This window comes from Pseudonaja textilis, chromosome 1 (assembly GCF_049901715.1).
Source record: "Pseudonaja textilis isolate UNSWEBS1 chromosome 1, rPseTex1.2, whole genome shotgun sequence".
Taxonomy (NCBI): Eukaryota; Metazoa; Chordata; class Lepidosauria; order Squamata; family Elapidae; genus Pseudonaja; species Pseudonaja textilis.
This window is the reverse complement of record NC_141990.1, coordinates 28269575-28296296: the sequence shown is the minus strand read 5'-3', so window position 1 is coordinate 28296296 and position 26722 is coordinate 28269575. Positions and strand designations below refer to the sequence as shown.

Here is a 26722-nt window from a genome sequence, read left to right as displayed (position 1 = left end):
AAGCATGTATACATTTTCCTCTTCCCCTTTCTTCCTTCTAGCAGAAACAATGTGGGGAGAGGAAGGAAGAGGACAAAAAGGAAGTAATGAGGTGAGGGAAGAGGTAACCTGCTTAGATGCTACAAAAAAGGATCAGGAACTCCCAGTCGGCAGCTTCTTTTATTTTTATCAGGCACTGTGACTGGTCTGCCAATTCATTAGCAGTTACTTGAGGGGTGGGGGTTCAGCTTTTTCAGCAAATTTGGTACTCTGAAAAACAGGCACCCCTTAAGACACCTATTGTAAAATAAGTTATAGAACTGTCAGATGCTCGAAAAATATTAACCATCCAATAAAACAGTAACTTCTCAAGTTTATTTCAATTTTTAAAACTGAAGACTTCACGAATGCTGAGGCAGCAATTTCAAATAATTACAGCAGGCAGATTGTACCCAGAGAAAATTGGTAATGTTAGTAAGAGCTGGCATCTATCCACACAATACAGTAATTTGATTATATCTGCAGAACCCAAGAGAAAATGGAAGGTGACCCTAGTCATATGAAATGTTAAGTTGTAGAAATTAAACCAGGTTGCTCTTTTCTACACATTTACTACATTATATAGTATCCCTATAATAGTATACAGAATTTACCTCAATTTTCTGCCTCATGTGCAGACATTAGGAGAAAAAAAAGACAAAGATTTAGAGAATGAAAAACCCTCAGAAGTATAATTTTGTAACATCCATTGCAAGAAGTGTTGATGTATAAATAGGTTGCTGTGTTGTAATCAAGCAGCCAAGCCAAGATGGGCCATCTTTGCACTGCTATAAAGGACCTAATTTTCAATGAGGAAAAAGTTTCAGAATTCATAGCAGTATGAAAATGCAATTAATTTTTTTCTGGAAAAAGGTGAAATGTTAACCAATCTTAAAACTATTATGAAACCATATGAAAATACATAATTATTAACATAATTTACAAAGGTCTAATTCATGCAAATAATAAATACTGCATTGTAAATATTGTTATTTACACTTCCCTTTAATCAAACATATTTTTCAAAAACTATCAAAAATTAGCCATTAAGATTATGAATAGTTTACAACCAATTCTTGAAGATAATGAACTATATCATAAATATCATATTCAAAAAATCACATCTAAACTTAACAAGAAAATAACTTTGAAATAAATAGATATGGAAGGAGTCTGTTTATTTCAATACTTTAGAGTGGTGCAAGTTAAGAGTCCATTTGAGGGTAGAATATGCTGAAAAGGTTATGGTTGGGCTTAAACATAGAGTGAAATCCATGTAAAGCTGCCAAATAAACAGAAAATAATTCAGGATTAAGATTCTGAACTTTCATCCCTGATATTTTACCTTTTCCCAGAAATGGAAGTAACATACCAGTTAACCTCTTAAATCAAGCAATCCTATAATGTGCCACTATTTCCAATAACCACAAAATCATAGAAAGGAAAAGGCAGGTGAGGTTAGTCCACATCACCTAGTTAGTTCAACTGGGAATTGTCATGGCTACTGAGAAAAAGGATAGTACCCCAAAGTAGTTCCCAGTTTTCTCTCTGTTGTTATTCTAATACCACACATCTGCCTTTGTGTGATACCCAAATGAATTTGAAAATGCACCTTTGTCACTTTAACCTCCTAGTGGCAAATACAAGTATCTGGTAAGCTCAACCATTATTGATAAAGTCCTGGAGCAGGCTTGCAGCTTCCAAACTATTGCGAAAAGTAAAGTATCACTACACTTAGAAAGAAATGTATCTTAGTTAAAGACACAAGAGCTACAGACAGTACTAATTCTGAGCAGCATACCTTTAAGAAAATGAATACTGTACATTTCTGGCTCTTCCAAAAGGATTTGGGGAGAGGTGGAAGGAGATGATCAGCAGATTAGGTTAGGCACAATTATCCACAATTTGAAGCCCTCCTCCACACACAACAACAAAAAAAGCCACAAATTGTTCCTATCCAAAATATTTAGTAAAATTCATTAAAAGGAACAATATATTTCACATTAATGCTGACTGCTCTATTGTTTGGGCAATCAACTATATTATGTTGCATTTTCAGGAGGGGAACCTCTGATATTGTCAGCTAAATTGACATGGTAGCAAAGAATAAAATTTGTTCATTCAAGGGGGACTGCCTCTAAGAGAAAATTTCTGATCAAAGTAGGAAATTTAAAAAAACTCCACATCTGATCAAGAAAGTTTGTATGTTCCAAAGATCAGGAAACAGACATGTCTAGTGAGACCGATATCTAAAGGAAATGGAGTAAAACAGGCAGTTATTTCTTTTAAGTGGAATAGAAAAAAAAGTATTACAAAACATTCAAAGAAACAGAGCAAAATACAAAGTAAGGCTTTTTACTTGTAGATGTTAAAAAATGAAAGCCTAGCTATATGCTTCAAAAGACTTTGACTAAGGAAATTCTACAACAGAATGCAGTTCTGACATATACACCTAACATTACTAATTTGTCAAAAGGGTTTAATAAGTATGAGCATGCATAACACAGATACTCCCCTTTCAATGATGTCATGAATGTGCTTTTAGTTCCATGGAATAGGACAAATCAACCCTCAGGCCAAATCAACTTAACCTGCAAGCCAAGCTGAATACAGAAGTGGATATGATATTTAAATTCTCCTCCTACCTTCAACTTAACACACTAGTGCAAAGCTAATGATCAGAAGCTTCCAAATTGGGCAAAGTCTTGGTGATAACAGCATATGGATCAAAGCTACTTAGGTTTCATGCTGTTGGTGCTATATGCATTATTTTTCCATCAGTCAAGCCATACTTTCAGCCAAATAGTGCATTTTGTTAAGGAACACAAATCCATGTTTTTTGCATAAATATCCAGATACAGTCTCCACAGTTGAGAAGTAATTCAATGATACACCAAAACCATCCAAACATTACACCAGAATTGGTTACATGTAAGAAAAGCTTGCATTTAGTATTGTAGATACTATGTATCTACAGCAGGCACAATCCCATTCTGGCAAATTAGCATTTCCACAGTTAGGTCAACAAAAACAAAAATAAGGAAATAATTTTTCACTAAAAATAGTGAAGTGCTCATATCTTTATGGATAGCATTGCAAAATGTACCTGCCCACCAGTTGTGCAGAATCAACTTTCTTTTGAGCCAAGATACAAAGAAATGAATGTGATCAGCACTGCCTGCTCCATCTAGTGTGGAGGGTAGAGAAGATGCAGTAAAAAGTCTTGCTTTTTATTGGACACTCTCCTTTTCCTTTCTGCAAGTTGCAGTGTGGAATAAGGAACACTGAAAAATATTGTTTTAATTTGTGATAGAAGGTCCTATCCAAGCCAAAGTTACTTGCAAAGTTACAAGTGTCTTAAGTAAGAACAAAAAAAAGTTTACTTTGGGAAAGAAAAGAAGAATTTAGACATGCCTTACTACAGTAATCCCAAAGATCATCCTTTACAAAGCATGGAAACCTCTGACAACATTGGCAGATCCAGAATGAAAATTTCCACAAAGCTAAGGGCACCCCTATTGTAAGAGACATTGTTGTTTAGTAGTGTTTAAAAACCTGAGTGACACTGTAACCGAACACACAATTTATTAAAGATGAAACACCTCTCCAGAGGGGACAAGGAGGGACAACAACCAACTAAATTACAAGTTTCATCATGTAAACAAAAACAAGCACCATGTTCCTAAATGGAGGTGGATGACTATAGTGCTAAGTGAGGATCTCTGAAGCAAAAAAAAAAAAAGTTCAACCTGATTGCACCAAAAATGAGCTTGAGCGCATGCAAGTCTTATTTGTTTAGTGCTTAGTGTGTAGAAGTGATTCGCTTAACCAGGAAGGAACACAATCTGGCCCTGTATTCTGCCAGATTTCAGGGGCTCTTGGGCATCCCATCATCCTGTGTGTTGTCATCTATCTCCAGCTCTGCTAACTGCCGTCTTAGCATGTTGACTTTCACTTGGAGTTCCTTGTTATATTTTATGATGTTGATCATTTCTTCATAAGATTCATCTACGAATTTGGAGGATCTGTTCCAGCGAAGAAAAACTCCTGTGGGCGACCCCCCCCCCAAAAAAGAACACTTTTAAAAATGCTTTGGATTTCCTAAAAGTCAGTAGTGGGGAAATACTAATTTTATTTACGCAATGCCTTCATTTCTATTAAAACACTGAATAAAGGAGTCTGAAATATGGCAATACTGTTGGGAAAAGCAAGCCACCTACAAAACAATCAGGTGATCTTGCTGCTTCACTTCCTTCAGATTACTTTGATCTCAAGATTGCTATTCCTGACAGACAAGTTGATGGAGGAAACTCTCCATTCTAGCAAGATACAAAAACTAAGTCACACAGCACAATCATCTGTGACCTGATAGATTATTAGAAGCTCCCTTCCAACAAGCCATAACATTCTTTCAATCACTTCAGCTTTGCTTTTCTCTTAACTCCCACAAAAAGAAAACCAAGCAATGCAGGCTGGCTCTCTAGTAGTTCCTCTAAAAAAATAAGTAAGAAGATCACATCAGCTGTGAATTTCTACTGACTTTCTTTCTTGGAATGAGGTAGCTGGGAACATTTTAAAAAGGAACATTATATGGTTATGTATCTCTCTATGGAACAGTTTTCAATCATGAAGGCAGGAACAACTGTTAGTTTAACAGCTCTGCAAATATTAAATCTTATTACCCTATACTGTGAAGAGGTATTTTTTTGGATTATAGCAAGATGGCAGCAATGAGGAGATCTTTGCACACCTGCACCCCCTTCCCCTTCAAATGAAAAATGTTTTAAGTCTAGTGGAAATTTGGCACAACCATGTTGCTTCTCCCCCCACCCTTTCTTTCAAAGGAAATAAAATTAACCACACTGAAATTCTGGCAATGTCATCTGGAAAAAATTGTGTAGGCTGAGGATGAGATTGAAAGGACAGTGATGTATTAGATTATGAGCTATTATTATTACTACCTACAGATAAGGCTTCAATGCAAAAAAGTGCCTAGCTATTTAAATTCATCTAATTATCGCTATCAACATGAATTTAAGAAAGATATTTAAATCTGGAAAGCCTGAAAATATTCATCTCTTACGACTTATCTGTTATTTCTCAAATGGCAGAAGGAACAAAGCAGACCTTCTAATATTGATCAGAGAAGATGTTATGTATGGGAGAGAAGGAAGCACTTCAGACTTTCTGATCATAGTGGAAAAATAATAGATACATACTTCAGCCAGCCAGCACTACTTGCTATTCATGTTTCAGGACTCTTTCCCTGAAGAACATGTGACAGGAACCCAACCTGGAGTATGGGCATGAATGACTGAGACCACATCTCCCTGGACTCCCTCTAGTGACAGGTAGCTAATGCCACCAGTAAGTGGGACAGCAGATCAGAGGCCTCCAAATCTGCTTGGAGACCATGTACCTTCCCACAGCTGCAGGCTTTGTGGTGCAACGGATGGCCAGATGACTAGACTGTTGGCTTCAAAGAGAGGGTTCTTAAATCGATTATGCTCTTCTGGTCGATTCACCCAGGACCACAAGGACATTGTCTTCTGAGGCAATTTAAGCTTAGACCTGGTGAAAAATTAAAAGTAAACATAAGTGCTCCAAATTTGAAAACAAAACAGAATTATGTGTTCTATTCACAACATTTGCAATGGAACCTGGAGAAGGAGGGTGTTTCTCTCTATGTGGAAGAAGACTGAATTTAAAAAAAAGCTCTGCTATTTCTGTAACACAAATGAAAAGAAATCATGCCTTTTCAACTTGCAAGTATGAGAGAACAAAAACAAGGCAATAATAGAAAAAGATTCTAGCTAATAAACTCAGTCCTGGAGAAACTTAAAGTAGGTGCTCCCGTACTAAAACATTAAAAAGAAAAAAAAAGTGCAGAATATCTTGTATATTGTCAAAATCAAAAAAGGCCTGTACAACTGTACTAGAAAAAACAAAGGAAGTCAAATGATAGAGAAAATATGCATGTAGTATATATGTCTTCTTGGTACTCTTGAAAATATAAACTTTTTCAGTTAAGTTTTAGCAGTATAAGATGCAAGATTCCCCTTGTGGCCAGAAACATTTAACACATTATAGGATTTCAAAGTGATCTTTGAAACACAACTATGAAATATTTGCAAGAAATTCAAAGTAAACACAGAGACACCACTGCTGATTAGAGGGGACACATATACATTAAGGAAGATGCACTCTTTGCTAAGTTAGATCACCAATTCATTGTTGTAATTCTTAGATCTTTAAATATTCAGGCAATCTTTCTAAACCCTGATTGTTCTGACCCAAACCCTTTTCCAATAAGACAAACAATAACCAAAGGAAACAGAAACCTTTTAATGAGTCTTACAAATCTCCAATAAAAAGGCTGCTGCAAAATAATTAATTCTGATAAGCACAAACCTTGCCAAAACTGTGTGAGACTGCCAAGAATCACAGATAAGAAATATTTCACAAGTGTCTTCAAATACCAACTTAAGATACTGTAATGTCAACCAGGCTGAGTTTCAAAACGTCTTTGCTTCCTGCAAAGAACATTTGCTTCACAGCTGGCTTTTATCTTCTTGAAGGAGGGGCCATTACCTTGCAGCCTTACTCCCGAGTCACCCATAGTGTTGAAACTGCTCTTTCCTGTGAGCAATACTGCGTGCACATGCAACTTGGCACAGGCTCCTCAGGAACCTCATCGCTGATGCCAGGCCCCACAATATCTGAAGGCAGCAGTTACACTCCCTAATGGTCCTGGCCCCTTATCTGAGTCCTCGCTCTCCTCAGCCATCCACCCCTGCTGCCAGCTAACCACAACACTGATATCCACAGTTTCTTTAATTGAAAGATGGAAAATGTTTTAGTATTTATAGGCTATACTCCTCCCAGAAGCTACTGTGGACAATGAAATATTGTCCGGACAGCAAATGGAGGCGGCCTGGATTTTTATAATTTTCTTTCTATGTTTTGGGATTGTGCTTCTGTTTCATATTTGCTTGCTTTTACATATGTCTATCAGCAGGAACCTGTATCTCTTATTTCACACCCAAATTCTAGCAGTGTGATTCTAGAAACTATTGTGAGCATGGTTAAATGCAACTATGTTCAAAATAGTGTTGGAACAGTCATTCCTGTTATTGTCTCCTTTGGGATCATAGCTACAGAAGAGCTGACCTGCAAAAGTTCTATCAGCCTTTGAAAACTCAAAAAGACCCTCATCACCTTCCAAAACACTACTCACCCAGTGGTATGTTCTGCCATATTTATGCCATGTCTTCCTGTACACGGAAAGAGGCCTATAAGTGACAGGCTTAAGGAATGGGAAGACTTCAAGAAACCAGCCAACAGATGAACTAATCCTGATTTGATAAATGGCATAGCCCAAGTGCAAACTTCAAGTCTTTTAAATTAATAGCCAAGTCCTCATAATCTTAATAGTAATGACATTGATACTGCCTTGTATGAACCGTAATATTGCTTAACCTCCAAGAAACTCAGAAAAAAATGTTCATTTACCTTTCATTTTCATTGTTACCCAGGAATGTTCCAAACTGAGAGGCATAAGAATGTTCAAAAAGCATGATGAGGAAATGATAGTTGAACTCAAAGGAGCAAGGGAACTGGCGAAGGATCTGCCAGACACAGTCCAAGAAAAGGAGGAATACAGGAGCTTCCCATTTCTGCTTGCTATTTGAATAAGCTGATTGGGCACAGCGCTGTTGAAATGGGTGGCCAGCCTGTAATGTAATAGCATAAAAATATATACATTATATATTTAGACAAAATAATCATGTACTGGTTATAAGAAGCATTAGTTATTTCTAATACAGCAATCTTTTGGGATCCAAACTCTCCTTTCATGAAATAATGACTAATATTAATATTTATACTGTGTTGAATATAGCATATTACAATATTGAATTATAGCGTTGGAAGGGGCTGGTTCAACTCTTGCTTAGCACAGAAGCCCAAATGACAAACAGCTCTCCTACTTATGAAGCATCTAGTAAAAAGGAGACTTTTGTAATAGTTGAACTGTTTTATTGTTAGAAAGTGTTCCTTCCACTGGGGTGTTAGAGTTAGGTTTATTTATTTAAATTTATTGACCACACAACTTTAATGGACTCCGAGCTGCGTACAAAATTAGAAGAAAATATAAAAACAGCTAACAGCTTAAATCAGGTGGACAGCCCAGACTAAAATGATCTAATAAACAACTAATTCAACACAACAAATCAGGAACCTTAAACAAACATCACTTCCATGATCCAATCTGGGTTGGTCACCGGGACCAAGGTTTAGTTTTCCCTTTAAAAATATAACATAGTTCACACCTCCAGTTCAACTCCAGGCCTGTGACCAAAGCTGGGTTTTCAAAGCTTTCTAGAATTCTAGGATAGAATGTGCTTTGCATGGATATTGTTTCAAATTGTATGGACGACAACAGAAAAAACATCACAAGATGTCATTGTTTAATAGCAGGATCACCTCTGCTGAAGCACATCACCTCTGCTGGAACATGCTAGATGGGCAGAAACAGAGATAAGCAATCTCTTGGGTATCTAGGTCCTATGCCATAGAGAGTTTTGTCGGTAATACTTTCAGTTGCACTTGGAAGCCAACTGGCAGTCAATGCAACTCATTTATCAATAGTGACACATGGGTGCATCGAGATATGCCCCTTACTGCTCACACCATTTCATTTTAAAGCAGTGTAACTTCTGGCTGATCTTCAAGGGCAACCTCATGTAGAGTGCATTGTAATAATCCAATTGTGAGATGACCAAGGCATGAGTAACCATTTGAACAGTCTCCTGATCATCATCTCCTGGAGTAGCCTAGCCAGTCTCCAGACCTTAATCCCATAGAAAATCTGTGGAGGGAGCTGATGGTTCAAGCTGCCAAATGTCAGCCTCGAAACCTTAATGATTTGAAGAGGATCTGCAAAGAGGAGTGGGATAAATTTCCTCCTGAGATGTGTGGAAATCTGGTGGCCAACTACAATGACTTCTGTGATTGCCAACAAGGGTTTTGCCACCAAGTACTAAGTCAGGTTTTGCGAAGGGGTCAGATACTTATTTCACTCATTAAAATGCAAATCAATTTATAACTTTTTTGAAATGCATTTTTTCTGGATTTTTTTGGTTATTATTCTAGGTCTCACTGTTAAAATAAACCTACCATTAAAATTACAGACTGATCATTTCTTTGTCAGTGGGCAAACATACAAAATCAGCAGGGGATCAAATACTTTCCCCCCTCACTGTAGTATTACATTTTTCTCATCTAGATGAATTAAAAGAAGGGTTATAAGGTCGAGGTTGTATTCTTGATAGAATAGACATCACAGTAAAGCATAAAAAATAGACTTAATGGTCCCCATTGAGGAAAAGCAAAGATGGACTTGGAAAATAAGTATTACATTTTCCAGTTAAAATTATTCCCTTCACAGTCTTTAGGAATCTGAAGGATTCTTGAATACTCTGGATAGACTTCAAGGCACAATGGTTAGAATTCTGCTGAGGCCCCATGAAATGGTAAGATGAGAAAGATCCCTGAATGATTGCTCCCGAGTGTGCTCTCTGCTTACAGGAAGCATCTTGGTTTACTCTGTGTCTATAGCAATGATGCAAACTAGCAGACAACTGTAGCACAGATCGTTAAATTTAGCAGCAAATTTATGTGAGCACAATCTCTCTACACGTAGTGATGACAGAGCTTAGTTTTCTACCATAACTATAATCACCAGTAAATGGGCAACACAATTTTCTCAGGCAGGCGGATGAACTGTACAAAGTAAGTCCAGCAGCAGATTCAGCTGAACAGTTAAAAACTTCTGATCAAGTTTGTAAAACATTTTAAGGATTTGGTTTTTCATCCAAAACATGAAAATGACCCAAAACAATTTGCTATAGCTACAGATGAAGGACTTACAATTACTAAGAAAATCAAAAGCAGAATTTGAATTTCTATTGAACATTGTTTGTGCTTTCAGTGACAACATAAGAATGCAATTTAGTCTATCTAAATGTTCAACTTCAGGAGGCAAAGTTCTTGATGTACTACAGCCAATGAGTAGAAGTTACAACTGGCACCTGAAGAAATCCATTATTTAAGATTAATGGAAGCTTCTAGCTTACTACAAGAGCAAGTTGAAAAGAATCCTAAGTCTAATTACATAAAATGAATTTGAAAAATGTAGAAAACAATATTAAATGCAGGGAATATAATTAAAGCCAGAAATACTTTGGATGATCCAATTAATTGATATGCTGCAGGTAAAATTGAGTAATACAAGCTGAATTAGATGTACTTTATAGAAAAACAAGAACTTTAATTATTATGAATCATACTTTCCACTCAAAAAGCAGTTGACAGGCTGTACTTCACCAGAAGTAAATGTGGGACGAGATTTATTTTTAAAATAAAATAGAGGAAGATCAAAAATATAAATTGAATGTTTGCATTGCACATAGTATGGAAATACTACTGGTTCAAGTTTGCAAAGAAAATTACAGAAGTTTACAAAATCAAAAGATTATGAAAATACCTGAAAGTTGAATTAATGCCTACAAATGTATACCTCTTTATGATCAATATATGCATTTTTTTTCCTTTTAATGACCTTGCAATCTGTTTGGGGGTGGAGTCGAGGCAATTGAATATAGCTGAGTGTTTATTGGCTCTATGCCCTTCCTGAGGCCTACATGGAGCTCATAGCAGATATTTTCTCTTTGTACAGAGAGAGAGAGAAATATCTGCTGCTATCTAGGATCAAACTCTCAGCCTCCTAATTGCGAGGCAAGAGCTCCACCTCTAAGCAACCACACTACTGGGTCAATATATGCAAGACAATGAAGGAAAATCACATAAAAAATTTAACAGCAGTTGCTGAAAACTGAAATTGTTAAAAGATGAAATTGTGGATCAGTTCAGTAGAGATTATAATGTAATTGTATAAACATGATAGAGTTGTGAAATCTGTGCACTGGAATTTATGTCTATTATGTTTCAGGTGTCTGTTTAATTCTGTTTCAAAACGCCTCATCTCTATTCTTCAAATAAAATCTTTACCATGCTAATTGACTAAATATTTAATCTCTATCCCCCTAGACAATGACTGTTTTTGCCTGCAGCTATCAGATTTTCCATCTGGAAGAGGCTGAATTCACAGACTAATCCTGAATATATTTAACTTGCACATAAAACCCAATTTTATATAACTGTTCTTTTTCCAAATAAATATGAACAGATTACTTCTTTAGCTTTGAATAATCTTGTTTTGCTAAGTATCCAGAGAGAAAAAACAAACAAACTCTGGAGTTTAAGTTTTATATTACATGCCTCCATTTTTGAATGCTTTGTTACATACCAAAATGTTTTATTAGATTGGGCTGACAGCAGGCTTACTCTAATAAAAATACACATTTCAAAACAAGAGAATCACTGATTTAATTTACAATTCTTTCATCTAAAATTAAAATGGTTCGTCTATATAATATACCTGGTGTGTATTATGGATATCTCATGGGGTGGAGGAAGTACTACTGCCCTCAGATCTGCCCTCCCAGGTTTTCAGTCTCTTAACAATCTTTACAGAGCCAGGAGTGTAGCACTAAGGATCTTACAGTATAATTTGTATGTAACCAGGTATCTTGTTCTTGAGGTAACAAAATGCAAATATCTGCATGTTAACTTTGATTACTGGAACAAGCTGGGCATTGTCTAGATAGATCTTATTTTGATTGTCATTAGCAGCCTAGACTCCACAACAACTTTGCAACATAAAATGTAATAAAACAAACATCTATATAATTTGCCCACGAGTGATTCTTGGTAAGATGTTATTCTTTGCACAAATTAGCAAATGAATGATGTTCAGCATTTCACAGATGAAGATACAACAAAAAGTTTTGCTGGTGCAAACATAGCAACTCATACCTGACGCCATTCTCTCTCAATCAGAGCTTCAAAGCCACGGATGGTCCTGCATCTGGGATCCAAAATGATTTGAGCCAGGGAAGTCACCTGAAGTGTTGAATCAATGCCTTCTGTTCCATGAATCAAGACAGATGCTCCTTCCCTAGGAGAGAAAATATGTTTCAAGAAAAGGAACTGCTTGCTGTGCTTATCATATATCACCCATACAGCAAGATTATCTAGCAGAGAAACAGGTTCAGCTCATGATTCTGCCCCAAACTCAAGAACTGAAACTTTAACCTCCCTCTTTTTCATGCATATCCATCCATCCAACCAACCAACCAACCAACCAACCACACTTCTGCAAGTACTTCCCAAAGTCAACTAACTAGTCAATGGTACCAATATTAGAGGGGACCCTGATTTGACCAAGAGAATTTATTATTGGTCTATTCCAGACCAACTGATGGAAAATCAGAATGGGAGGAAAGCATTTTGGGCTTCATTGGAGAAATTTTATTGTAGTGCCAGGTTTTTCTGTTCTTGTTCTTTGTAGATATGATTTTATCTTTCAGTTGTAAGCCATCCAGAATGTGGTTTTAAGATGAATAACCACATTAATGTTTTAAATAAATAATAAATAAACTGAAAAAAATGCTGGAATGTTTACCTATCAATGCACTGGGCAGCCAAGCAAGCTGTGGTCAGGATTTCCTTGATGTGAGTCAGCCAGTTTGAAGCCTCTAACTTACTTAGCCAGCGATCCATATTATGAGACTGGTCGTTGCAGGCCTCCACAAGTTTGATGAGACTCTCTTGCAGAATATTGTATCTATAAGCACATTAGGAAGAAAGGAGGACAAACATGAAAGCAACCTTACATCCATGATGCACACTTTTATTATCACAATGACAACACCTTTCATATTTCCTACATTCAAGTGTTCAATTTTAAGAAATAGACACTGGACTCTTAAATACCATACAATTCCAATAACTTTTGCAAACTATGAGTCAAGCCTCATATCCTGCTAGAGGACTTCAGAGAGAATAGTAAAAAAATCAAAGTTGATATGGCAGTTGAAGTACCTCTTTTACTTTGTACATATAGCTTGGTTGAAACACAATCAGTCTCTGGGGAAGCGAAGGCGCCATTTATCAATGGAACAGCTTTTTCTTACCAAAAGATGTGGGAGATTCCAATATTGTTAGCATCAAAGTGGTAAATTAAAATACTCTGGCTTTCATTCTGAGATTAAGCCGTGTGCATTTTTGGTTTGATTTTTGTTATTGTTTTTTACATTTGTGTCAGCATGCAGTTATTTCTTATTATTGTAGATTGCATGGAACATTTCTGTTGGTCAAAGTATTCTGAAAAAGCATAATGCATGTTGCTGCTCGACATGAGAGGCAGTTGAAACACTGTGACTCACAATCTCACCATCAATCCTAGATTGCCCTTCAAGGAACCAATACCCAATAATAGGGATGCCAAATTCAGAAAAAATGAATCTTGATTGCAGCTACAGGCATTCTAGTACCACAAAAATGAAGCATGAAGAGAGAGACAAATATAGAGAAGAATAGGAGAAATGCAGACCTCTCCCTAAAATAAGTAGGATTATCAAGCAAATTCTATAAATCCAGGATTTTAACAGAAACCTTACATTTCCTTTTCCCATCTAATTCTACTGAGACATGAAGCTGCAGGAAATATTGAGCTTTTTAAATGGCAATCTGAGCACTTCTTTTAATTGTAACAGTGAATTAAATTCTGGACCTCATTCTTTTGAATTGTAATTCTCACATGAAATGGAACATCTATTGTTGTGAACAATGAATTAAAAAGAAAACTTTGTACCACTTTTTAATGGAAATGGAAAAATTATGTACAATATGTAATAAATGAAATACTATGGTTAAATGGACTAAACGTAACAAAAAGCTTCCATTAAACTTTATGCACATTTCCTTCAAACACCACAAAAACAATATACCAGTACCCCTCATTTCAAAATCACCATGAGTTGGGTGGCCATATAAATTTCCTAAATAAATAAATAAACACACACACACACAAAATACATAAATAAATAAATAAAGCATGAAAATATAAGCATTTTCTGTCTCTACTCCTGTATATAGTCAATGTGCTCCTTAAAGCATTTGGAAAATGTTTCAAAAAATCTCTCCTCTTTTTTTAAAAAGAACAACAACAGATCTACTGTTTAAGAAAATACAAAGCTTTTTTTTTTTTTTGTATTAAACTCTGGTGCCCAACCCGATATACTTTATTTGGACAGGCAACTGGTTCATCTGCATGTCTCAAATCTCCTAAATCCCATGTTCTAAACTTTAAAAAAAAGCTTCTAAATTAAATTAAATTTCTTGAAAGCAAGTCTTTCTGATACAGAAACTCACCGCTCAATGGATTTATGAATCCTTCTCCATTGAGGATAATGAACCTCTTGTTCAAAGCCTCCACCTTTGGCCCGGGCTTGCTGAGCAACATTCAGAGATCGTGTATCAATGATGTATCCACGCTTGCCTGCCCTCAGGGTGGCATTGATCAGCTTCTCATCCTCTTTACAACGCCTCCCATTAGTACCTGTAAGTGGTTGGCTACTGCGCATTATTACCTAGAAGGACCAACAAACTGTAGTTAAGACTATGTACCCATATAAGCACACTGTAGTATAAAAGCCAATATAGCGTTAAAGGTATTGTATGATTCCATGGGGAAAACTGTTCACCATTCTGGAGTAACTGATTGTCACCCTCCCCCCTGTCCACCTTCCTATCTGGCAAACCAGGTAGGAAAAAACAAGATGACCTAATTCTATTTTATTGAAGACTGCATTAAAAGAATCTTGCAAGTCTGAAGGCCTTTACTTTTATCTGTTTTATCCATTACAGTGGGTCCTTCCTAAGTTCCTTTCTCTGACTGCTAAGTGACTGTGGGTTCCCGCTTCTATTTGTCCGATTATTTCCTAGACAACCTCACTTCCACTCTTCCCTCAAAATCATTCATGCATTCTATTATACTGAAGGAGTAAAAAGGGTTTTGCATTTCACCTGACAATTCAAATGTTCAATATTAATGCAAAAACACATCTCCCTTAATAAAAGTTGAATGAATGCTGGTACATATATATCCAGGATATAATTCTATGTTTCAAGTGAGAACAATTTTATTTTGAGTTTCAAAAGACGTGGGTAAAATAAATATAAAAGCTATAGTATATTTTCTGCAAATATTAAGACAGCATTCATGTCTGTGAAACCCATTTCCAACCCATTTCCCTTTCTTCAGAAGTGTGCAATTTTAATATAACAATTCTTATTTGAATACAGCTAATAGACAACCTCTAAGAACACACAACAGGAGAGTATGGATGGTCAAACAACTCTTCTCAGGAAGGGGCAGCATTTTATGTTTTTCTATAGGAATGCACCCACACTACTCTTAAGATCTTAACATACTCCTCTCAAAAAGACACATTCCTTTGGGATTCATGGTTATAGCAGGAAAACAGAATGATGCTCGTTCAGATTCCAAAAAGCTATTGAATGTGCAGCCTCACTCTCTATCAATATTAAACAATGAGAAAGATTTAAAAGAAAAGTGCAAGAGCCAACCTATTGTAAAAAGGAGACCATTTCTACATCTTTGGGGATTATTTACATCACTGGGAGCATTTAATTAATGTAACCACTATATTCTCAAGCTGCTAACTGATTCTTCAGGAGCTTTCCTAAGCATATCTATTCAGATAATCTTCTCTTCCTGCTACCCTGAAATGCTCAAGCTTCCACTACAACAATTTCAATTATGGCATTTAAGTACTGCAATATATATACATAGTTATCACAAAGAAAACACATGCCTTGTAATCCAAGTGTCCAACTCACCATCCCATTTTTCTTGTGATAATAGCTGAGTACTGGGAAGCGTCCACCATGGCGAAAAGTGGCAACCTTGCATAAAGATTCATCATCAATTGTTTTAGGAACAGTGACGACAGGTGGGTAAGAAGGGCAGACTGAGAAATCTTTGTTGATGTAACTCAACCGCCATTCATTTGTCTAGGAAAGAACACCATGCATGTAAAACTATGTACAACTTTGTTTTGTGTACCAGTTGCATCCATTCCTGGATTTCCAGGCTCTGATCATAGTCACTTTCACATTGAACTATTCATACTCTTGTCACTTCCACATTAAACAATTACAATTCTGTCATTCAAGAGTATCCAGAAGCAACAACTGGTTCAGAATGCAGTGGTACAGGCAGTTATGTGTGCTCACCAAAGAATACATATTATACCTCTGCTTTGTGAGCTGCATTGGCTGCCAGGTCCAATTTAGGATGCTTATTTTAACCTTTAAAGCCTTCCTAACATTAGTTTAAGTTATCTGGGGGACCACCTCTCCCCAATTATATCAGCCAGACCCATTAGATGTGGCAGAAAAAGTATGTTGCAGATATCATTAGCTAGAGACCTATATTTAGTGGGTCCTAGGAGATATGCTATACTCCCTATGGAGCATTCTTCTTCCCTAAGTCAGGTTAACACCACCTCCATTATCAAGCCAGAAGTCCCTCAAGACCTGATGATGTCACCAGCCCTCCGGGTCTCAGTGAACTGAAGACATTTTTAAATGGCTCCATTGTGGTTGCTCTTGTATATTTTAATTTTTATAGTCTTTTTCATTTCTAACAATGACTTTATAATTTTTATAAAGACTTTTTATACATTTGTTGCTTTTATTGATTATTGTACATCACCAAGAGTCACTTCTGTAAAATGGGTGAGAGTAAAAAGTGATAAAAAATAAAAACAAAAACTTACAACTGAACTGAGAAGTTCAAATTCACTTTCAGGCAAGAATGAATGCCAGCCATCTTCAATTACTTCAAACATGGGGCGATAAAAGAAAGGATACATGAGTGTGATAGAATCCAAGGTAGACAGTGCCTACAAGAAGGAGAAAATGCATAGTGTTACAATGGGCTACTTGCCCATACAATAGGCTGCCTTTAAATACTCTGAAGATTTGGAGAGAGTGAGAGTAATGAGTCGGAGTACAATGATAGTTCCCCAGCCTCATCCTCGACATGAATCTCTACAGAACAGAACCAGAGTTTTGTTGGGTTCTTCTAATTTCTATAAATAACTTTACCTCAATGGAGCTAGCAATGTTCAAAGATTCTTCCATGCCAGGAATGTCAAGCTGGATAATTCGCAGGTCTTTGCATTTGATAATGATGGTGCCCAAGAAGCCGATAAAACTGCAGTGATATAAAAATATGAATACTGAAGAGTTAAGAGTATATTCTGATGGCCTTCGAACTGTAGACATCTACATGGTCTGCAAATGAACAAAAGTTGAAGCCTATCGTACTTCAGCCATTAAAACATTCAAGCACTGCTAGTTGAACAACATTAATGGGAAAATATGTCTATGAACCAGAAAACTGTGGATTATTTTAGCAAATTAAGATTTCCACATCTGTAGCGATCAAGTTAAAAAGAACATAAGGATGGGGAAAGTAATTTTAAAGAAGGGCTGGCAGGTGGAAAGGAAATATTAACCATTCTACATTTGCCCACGTGTACCCAGAAATGTTCCTACTCCAATGTATTTTGCCACTGTTCCCTTTGAGTCTCATAGATTAATTGAAAAGAAAATAATTCAGAAACTGCATTGAAGATTTCTAAAAATTTAGAACTAAGGAAATAAAGTGAGGATTAACAAACATGAAATAATGCCAACAACTTCAAACTGTAACAATGTTTGATGCTCTTTCTGTCTCTTCATAATACTAAAATGTTTATGGTAGTATAAATAAGATGCTCCTTAGCTCTTTAAATCAAAGAGAAAACAAGATGGCGTTTTGACTTTATGTTAGCTTAAATTGGTGAGAGTTGATCATCAAGGACAGTGGAGCCCATCATTTCTTGAGGGAACCACCATTACTATGGAGAATCAAACATGTAGGATCAGACAGAAAAAGTTTTCATGGTGAGATATTGCTAAATTAGCCTGGACCAGTAGATTAGCATCAGTAGATGGTCAGCTATGGATCTGAGGATTATATTATGTGCTGTCACACCCCAGCAGTTCCTTTCTTTCTCAAATGCAAAGATTTTCAAAACTTTCTCAGAATGCTACACAAATACACCACCTCCTCAGTTTGTCAAAAGGGAATGCATCCTTTCTTCACCCATGTAACACAGGCAAGTTATGAAGATATAGTTGCAGTGGGATTACCTTTCCCTCTTGCTCCATGACATGTGAACCTTTTATTATTATTATTTACTGAATAGGCATCTAGTACTCACTCAGAGGCAGCATAAATGTTTATAGCCTTTATTGGGCCTGGTTCACTGTTCTTGTAACAGTGCAACTACAAAGGCCACACTGAAATGGCAGAAGACTTAGAGTTTGATTCCCATATGGCAATGAAGCAAATTGTGAGATCCAAAACCACACAAACTGCTTGCATTCAGCCAAGCATACCTCACTGGAGTGTTGCTCCAAACTCAAAGAGATGGGAGAAATATATTAAAATACATCATGTTAATAATGTAATTTCCAGATAAGTAATGTCTTTATAGCAGATTATTGCTAGTAAATAATTCAAGTGGTGTTTTTGAAACCCCACGGCCAATCCTAGGAGGATCAGAAGGAATTCATCTAAGACCCCATCCTGCTTTCTTATTTGACATGGTCAAATAAGAAGAGAGGGTTGAAATTTGACATTTTTACTGCACTGTAGCAACTATAATTCAGGTTTCTTCTACCTCTTTTTCATCTTAATATTTGGAGGGAAATAACTAACCAACCAAGGGGGCTAGGATTCCTTTTAAAAAATATGAATAGCAATAGCAAAAACTATATTTTTTCCAATGAAATTACTGGATAGAGCAGGAGAATGGGGGAAACACTGCTTTTCTTCACAATCTAAGGGGAAAGAAAACAAGAAACATTTAAATGAACGTCCTGCATGTATGCTTATATGAGAATATTGTAAACCAGTTTTATTTAAAAAAAAAACGGAATGCACCCCAGCTTAGTTCAGATAGCCATCCAACACTGACACATGGATGTCAGTTCATTTCCCTCATAATTGACTGTAATTTTCAAAGGGACAAAGGGTAATCAGAATGTCTTCCAAAATATCTGTCAAAAGTGTATCATAATTAATTTCAGAGTTAACCATAATAACAGCTACTCTGATACGGATGCCATAGCAAACTGTGGCTAAAAGTATTCAGCAGATAAACTGTACATGAATGAAACCACACAAGGCTACAAACCACATTCCCAATTCTTCTGCGATATAGTGAAATGTGATAACCTTACTTGGCTACTGTAGGCCTACAGTGACAGAGATCTCTGAAAGAAGCATTTTTTGTTAATTGAAGATGTGGGTGACAGACATCCTCTGTTCTGGCACCCTGTTACTGGAGTACTGTCCTGAAATCAGGCTGGTATCAACACTGTCAGCCATTCTGCATCAGATATACTTTAAAAGAGCAATAAAAACGGACATTTCCGGCTTGTGGTGCTTCGGTGCAGGCAGGATTCCGTGACTGTGCACGGTTTCTGCCTGTGTTCACTGCCTGAGTGCCTCGAGCCATTTGGCTTCGGGGCTAAGCCACCTTTGTAGAAGGTGGTGAAGACTGGGGGGTTCTGGCAGGGACGAGAGACATCGCATCTCTCTTCCCTAGCCAGCTAAATCTCCCTCTCCGATGGCAACTGAACGGCGGTCTTAATGGCCGCCACTTAGAAGAGCTCAGCCGGGAAAAGGAATGTGCTGGAGGGGTTTGTGAAGAAATGAAACTGATTTTGCTGACCGGGACAAAGGAACAGTGAAAGTATCCTGGTATTTAACACCTACTAAAGACACATTGTTCCCAGACTGAGTAAGCAGCGAATGGATATCAAAGGGAAAACTTTTTTTCTTTTCACTCTCCTTCCAAGCGGAACAGCTTTGAGAGAAATCGGAAACCTGCATTGAAGGTATGCTAAATGCTAAAGACTATGCTAATGCCAAAGGGATATGGATTTCTAAATATTCAAAGAAATTTTTTTCTTCTGCTGTGAGTGGGAAGGGAGAGGGAGAAAATTGAAGTAGAAGTTGAAAATAAGGAGCAGACTGCCTAGAATTTTAAAGAGCCATTTGAACATTAATAAGACTTCAAAAGACATATTATAATTGGAATTTTGTGATTTAATAGCAACCCCAGAAAAAGAAATGGAAGAAGGGAAAAAGTGCTAAATGAAATAGTCTATCTGGATTGTTTGGTGACTTTGCATCTTTTGGGAAACTTTTTTTTTTCTTTGTTTAAAAACACTTGGGTGGTTGTTTTGGGAAATTTTTTTCCTCTTTATAATGGCACCACTTTTGGATGAATTTAAAACTGAATATCTAAAATATAAAAAGGAAGAACAAGACTGGAAAGATACCTTGGACATTCTTTTTCAATCTCTAGAAATGGTGGTGCATTCCTATGGAGAATTGATTGCGCAGCAGGATAATTGGGACAAAGAAGGAACCATTTTTGATGAACACGTGACTCTATTGGGGGAGAAGGAGGAGGAAGAGGAAAAGGAAAAAGGGATTTTAAAACCTAAAAAAACAACCAAAAAAGATAAAAATGAGTTGAAGGGTGGATATAAGATTAGAAAGCAACAGGAAGGGGGAAAGCACAAGAAGAAAAGGGAGGTGGAAAGACAAATGGGTAAACAGGGTAAGGAAAAGAATAAGCAAGGGAGAAAGGAAGGGGTGAGAAGTCTCAATGATGGGAAGCAAGATTTGAAGAAACAAAACTTATTTAGAGACAATGGGTAAATTTAATTGAAAAAGGGATTCTGTAAGGTACATAAGATTGTGTTATTATAGGCATTTATAGAATAAAATGTTTAAGATATAAATATATAAATAAGTATCAATAGGTACGATTAAAATGGTTTTGACAGGGGTACTACCTATATTATATATCTATAAATTTCTTTGTTATTGTCGTTCTTTCTTTTTTCTTTTTCTCTTTATATAATATATTGTGTGACTTTAGGATGTGCTAAACAGAATCCCAATACAAGTTATGTGTGATATTAAGTATTATTAGGTTAGGGGAAAGAGTTAAAGGCGTCATACTCTAATTAGTGTACAGGAGAGGTTTTGTTTAAAGAGAAAAAATGAATGGATAGTTGAGAACAGACAAAGAATGTTAAGTATTATGACTTGAACTGAGATAAGTAGAATAAAATTAAGAGAGTTTAAAAAAGGAAGAAGCTATATAGAAAATGGAAAACGGTAATAAGATATGGAATGATATATAAAAGGAACATGATTTTTGAAGAGGTGTCTGTACGATGAGTTTTAACCTGGGATCAAGCAACTTTCAGAAAAGATGTTTATGTTTTTATGTTCTATGTCTTGTTTGTTTTTTTTTATTGGAAGAGAATAATGAAAATGTATAAGACAGATGGATATAAAAAATGTATACAATCTAAAGTTAAAGAGATATAATTTGAATAAATAGAAGGAAAGGAAGTAATAAAGAGAAGTTTGGGATAAGATATGAAGATGAACAAGTAAGGTAAATATATATATCAAATTGTGCTTGTTTGGAAATGTGATAACTTGGAATAATTCTGTCTTTAAATAAGATATTGTATTGGCTTTTTAAGGAAAAAAACTCTTATGTCGTTATATTTTTTGTTTTGTTTGTCTGTGTATTGTTTTGGAAAATCAATAAAATTTGTTCAAAAAAAAAAAACAACCTTGGGCGGGCACCCAGCAATATGATAAAGCAGTACTGGTTTGTTCAGTCTTAAATATGTTGTTTTATTGAGACCGTCTTATAGGAATAAAAATACAGAGGGTTATTTTTCTCATTTCTAAGGAAATACTGACTTACAAATATTTCCAGATTGTTCTTCATCAGGACAACCTATCTTCATGGAAATAAATGGCTAATTATGCTTGCACCCTTTGCATTGAGTCTGAATAATGCAAAGCATATCTTTGAATTGTAACAACTTGCTGGTACTGCTATGCAAGGAGATGGTCTGCTGTTGTTATTCTAAGAGTTATTTTTGATCAAGAAAACTACATAATATCAGGGTATCAATCAGAAAAGTCCCATTTTAAGCTTGAATATAAACCAAATATTGCTTGTCTTTTAGTGTTGAAGAAAGCAATAGACCTCAATTCACAATCAGTTGCTTAGCGACTGAAGTTATGATGGATCCCAACAAAAAGCTACTCACAACCCGATTTCAAAATTACAACAACTATACCCCTCTACAGTCATGTGATTGCATTTCAGGTGCTTGGCAACCAGCTCATCTTTATGACTATTTGCAGCATCCTGCAGTCACATGACCACAAGGTTTGATGTTTTTGTTGTCTGTTTGCAGAGTTTATTTCTGGTTTCCAACAGAAAGTAGCCATTACATAAAATGGATTCACTTAATGATCTCAACGTTCACTTAACAATAGCTGACAAAATATCATAAAATCACGTCTGATCACATGGTGATCCACTTAACCAGGATATATGATTGAAATTCTCAGCTCAATTACAATCATAAGACCGTCAATAATGTATAAAAAATAGACAAGAATAAAATGACAGTTTTGTGGGTGATCTCACTCTACAGGCCTTTTAAAATAAAAGCAGTTTTGAAAACTTATTAGTTAATAGCCTATCAATTGATTCCTTGGAGATGGAGATCTCTAAGTCCAAACAACTGAGTTCAATGCGTTTCTCAAAATAAGATGCATTCCATCCTTTAATCTAAAAAACAAAAATGAACATTTCAGAATTATCTAAAACAGCTTTCCCTGATGTAGTACTCTGTAGATGTGTGAATCTACTATACATGTCATTCCCCCGCCCCAAACAAACAAACAAACAAACAAACAAAACCAACAACCCGGGAATTGAGAAATAGCAAGGTAATGCAACTGAACTGGCTTAACAAAAGATTTGGATGCTTTTATGCAAGTCGAGTGTTTTCAAACTTAGCAACTATAAGATAGGTGGACTTCAACTCCCAGAATATCTTAAAATTGACAATTTCGAAAAAATACCTGATTTATACTGATTTATATCATTTATAGAAACTGATTGATGACTCAGCTGAATATTCAGAGACATATACTTGGTAACATGATCAGTGCTAGCTTGGGTAATAAAACATCTGCAAGAAAACAAGCTCAGAGAGCATCAAGAACCCTTCATTTCAACCCTGAGCTACAAATATTCTCCTTTATTGGTACAGTATATCTCTGAATATTTCTTGTGTAATAGAGGGAAACAAATATTGAACAAGTTCAATTTACAAGCTTCCTGAAAGCCTTATGTGCAAATCAAGATTGTAGGCCAGAAATCTAACCATTATAGATTTTAGATTCTAAGAAGTTGCAAAAGCAGAGAACAAGGAAAGAAACTGCACTACCTTACAAGTGATGTTTTCAGACAGAATCAATCCAGATGATTCAAACAGAAGACTAAGCGCTCAATAGCTATTTAATGGGTGGTCTGAAATCAAAGGACAAAGCCTTTTCTGACAGAAAAATGCAAAATGTAGGAAAATCTACGAATGATTTTCAGTTAAGCAGCTTTTATTTAGTATATTTATTAAAGCTGCAAATGACAAGCTCAAGTGATGTTCCCTCTTATTTCTTCCATAAGGAGCAATGCCTTTTTAAGAAAGTGTCATCTAAAACAGTCATCATTTGAAAATAAAATGTTCCTTGTTTCAGAATTTCTCTTTCGGCAATATGCAAATTTAATTTCATTTAAAATTCTCATAAGAATATTTTAAATGTTTAAAAACAGAAAGTATATTTTAGGTGAATTTTATGTAATAATTCATTTTAAACACCCATTTCTTCCCCATCAACTTAGAAAAAGCATTCAACAATATAAGTCCAAGTCAATGGAAAAATAATTCAACAAAATACATTTAGCCTTCAAATAAGCAATAAACTAAGAAGCAGCAAGATCATAAATTAAATTTATTTTATGCCACTTATATTCCATCTTTCTATTCTGGTGAGAACTGAAAGTAATAAAGGTAATAAAAGCAGTTTTAAAAAATGTCTGAATCAATGAGAAACAAAATCTAATCCTGAAAAGGCTGTATTATCAGGGCCTGTTCAGCATCCAGAAAGAGCCTATTTCAGAATCAGGCTACAAGTATAATACAGAATAAGCCTCTCCTCATCCTTGGATATGCAATGTTCCACCATCAACTGACAGTACTTAAAAAAATCTTCAAATGAAGATATGATACATTAATAAATACAACTCATACTAACAGAACATTTATGGCCACCCATCTCATAATGGTACTAGGAGGCTTATAACAAGCAATAAAAGCATGGCTAAAAATAAATCCACCTTTCCCCTCTCAGCCCACATGAGGGAATGGAATAGGAAGATGTATCTTATCATATTTGGTGCCAATAGGCTAAGGGCCTATGCTCAACATCCTGAAAAATTCTTGGAAGCTGATAAGGGAATTATATAGGTTGCTTAATAACTGATGTGCTGGTATAATTATACTATTACACAGCTGTAACTAACTCCTTATCTGGAGAACAGCTATACAAATCAGCTAAAAATGGTAAAAGTATAGATACTTCATTTTAATAATGGAAAATCATGGCATGCCTATCTAGTTAGGATTCAGTTCTATTTACTATCCTTAATCCAGGCCATTCCTGCATCCATCACCTGCAAAATTTTACCATGGAAGAGATGTATGGTTTTTTGGACTACATCATTGTTCCTCTTCCTCCCCACTTCATGAGCTAAAATATCCTTACCGTTTTTCAATTGAGTCAATGTTGGAATGCAAAAGCCAAAGTTCCTCGACATTGTCCTGCCGTCGCGAAGAGAAGATGAGGTGGTGTCCTGTTAAGCACAGGGTCCCCTCCACTGCTGGATAGAAAGGGCGGTGAAGGACTACATTGTCAGCTCGTGGTGTCTTAATAAGCTCAGCAAACTCCATAGTGCCTCCAGATCCAGCACAATTGTCCTTTCAGGCAAGCCAATCCCAATCCAATGACCAGGTATAGTCTCAACTTTTCGACAGCTTCCACAAGCAGTTATAACTCTCAAGATAATGATACTAGCTGAGAGTAAACCATCTGGCAGAAATCATCATAGCAAGATCCAAATTCTTTCTGGATGGGGGAAGAATACAACACAGCAACCATAAATCATTCCTAGCTTTCACAAGGGAAGATTATTTAAAAGAACATGAATGCTCATCAGAGAAGGGGCAGATATGGTAAAGCTTTAGGAAAGGATCAAACTATGACCTAAAAAGCCTCCAGGGGCAGAAAAGTTGGGGTAAGACTGGAGAGATGTCACAATCCAAGGAGGCACTGAAGCATGATTCTGGATGTCACAATTGCAGTTTTTTCAACTTGTAGGAAAGAGTCAGGTGTTAAGTGGGTAAGGAGATTAAATCTGTAAGATAACAAGAAGGGCCTCAAAGACTGTATAAAAATCTGGATAATTTTCCATGCAGTATTTCAAGAAAAACCACCCCAATTTGCTAGGCTAGAATATTTAAGCCCAGGAGCAAGTGAGCAGGGTAAGAATCTCAGTTCAGGATTACTGGGGAGAAAGTAAAGCATTAGGACATTTCAACGAAATGCAAAAGGAAGTAATGATTTCCCATTCTATTCTCAAGAAAAGAAGGGTGAGAAAAGGACACTAGCTTCCCTTTCACAAGAGAATCACGAGAAGCCATTACAACACTATTCAGTGAATTAGCATCTTCCTCTCCATCACCAAATCTGGAAGAGGAAGGCGGGACTCCCAGGGGTGGGGAGGATTTTGGGGTGGCTGGAATCCTTAGCTTGCAAAGGACAGGCGGGGCTGGGAGGGTGAGGGAGAGAAGCTTAATTAATACCCACCATTTGGACCCAGAGCCAGGCATCCGATTGCAGTGTGCTGAGAAGGGTGGGGAAGCGGCAGAGGCTGAAAGAGGTAGTCGGAGCAGTTTGGGATAATTGCGAAGCTCTTTCTTTTTAAAAGAGGCAGTGGGCGAGTAGGGCGAACGATTCCTTCTTCCGCGACCCCACTCCCATCCTAGAGCCGCCTTTTCTTCGCCCGCTTCCCGGTCTCCCCCACCGATGCTCCTGCAAGTTCAGCCGACAGGAAACGCTCCCAATCTGTACCCGGATATGGAGGAGAAGGAGGGGGAAAACATCCACACATGCACCACGCCGGGACTAATCAAGACGGGGAGAGGCGGGGCAAACCGTGCCGAGTCCAAACGCCTCGCCCACGTAACAAGCTCCCTTGGCCAATCCGATTTCTCCCGGTGAAAACCCTTTGCCAGCCGGTTCTTCTGCTTTTGCCCTTTCCGGAAGCGTCCTCTTCGGAAAAGTACCGACTGGAAACGCGTTTCCAATGCTCTGTTATTTTTAGTATTATTCTTACATTTGCACAATCTCCGTCTATGTATTTTTTTTTTAAAAAAAAATCTGTATTATTTCCCGCTAGAAATCATCTACTTTGATATCACGATCGTCTTCCCACAGCCAACAGCGATGGAAAATATGGCATTGAAACATTAGGGCTTCCTGATCCGAGCTGCACAAATCCAGACCACCATTAGATTGCCCGAAAGGACTGGTAGATTTTATTTTTTATTTTTGCATCTTTTTGCTTCCATCTCGATAAAAGCTGCCAAGACCTGTAAATTAAGAAGGGACAATTCCTCTAGAGCCCCAGTCCTGTCT

At 36.7% G+C, this 26722-nt stretch overlaps 1 protein-coding gene across 1 annotated transcript; it reads right to left on the bottom strand.

Annotated features, from left to right (window-relative positions):
• Positions 1-332: 332 nt before the first annotated feature.
• On the bottom strand, positions 333-26676 carry MTMR9 (myotubularin related protein 9). The gene is made up of 11 exons (XM_026715946.2): positions 25892-26676; positions 24791-25150; positions 17119-17227; positions 16788-16913; positions 15847-16020; positions 14356-14573; positions 12605-12766; positions 11956-12097; positions 7531-7751; positions 5438-5589; positions 333-4065 (listed from the first exon to the last, which is right to left on the bottom strand). The coding sequence occupies exons 2-11, from the start codon at positions 24973-24975 to the stop codon at positions 3887-3889; spliced, it is 1668 nt and encodes a 555-aa protein (XP_026571731.1). The 5' UTR covers positions 24976-25150; positions 25892-26676; the 3' UTR covers positions 333-3886.
• Positions 26677-26722: the final 46 nt, after the last annotated feature.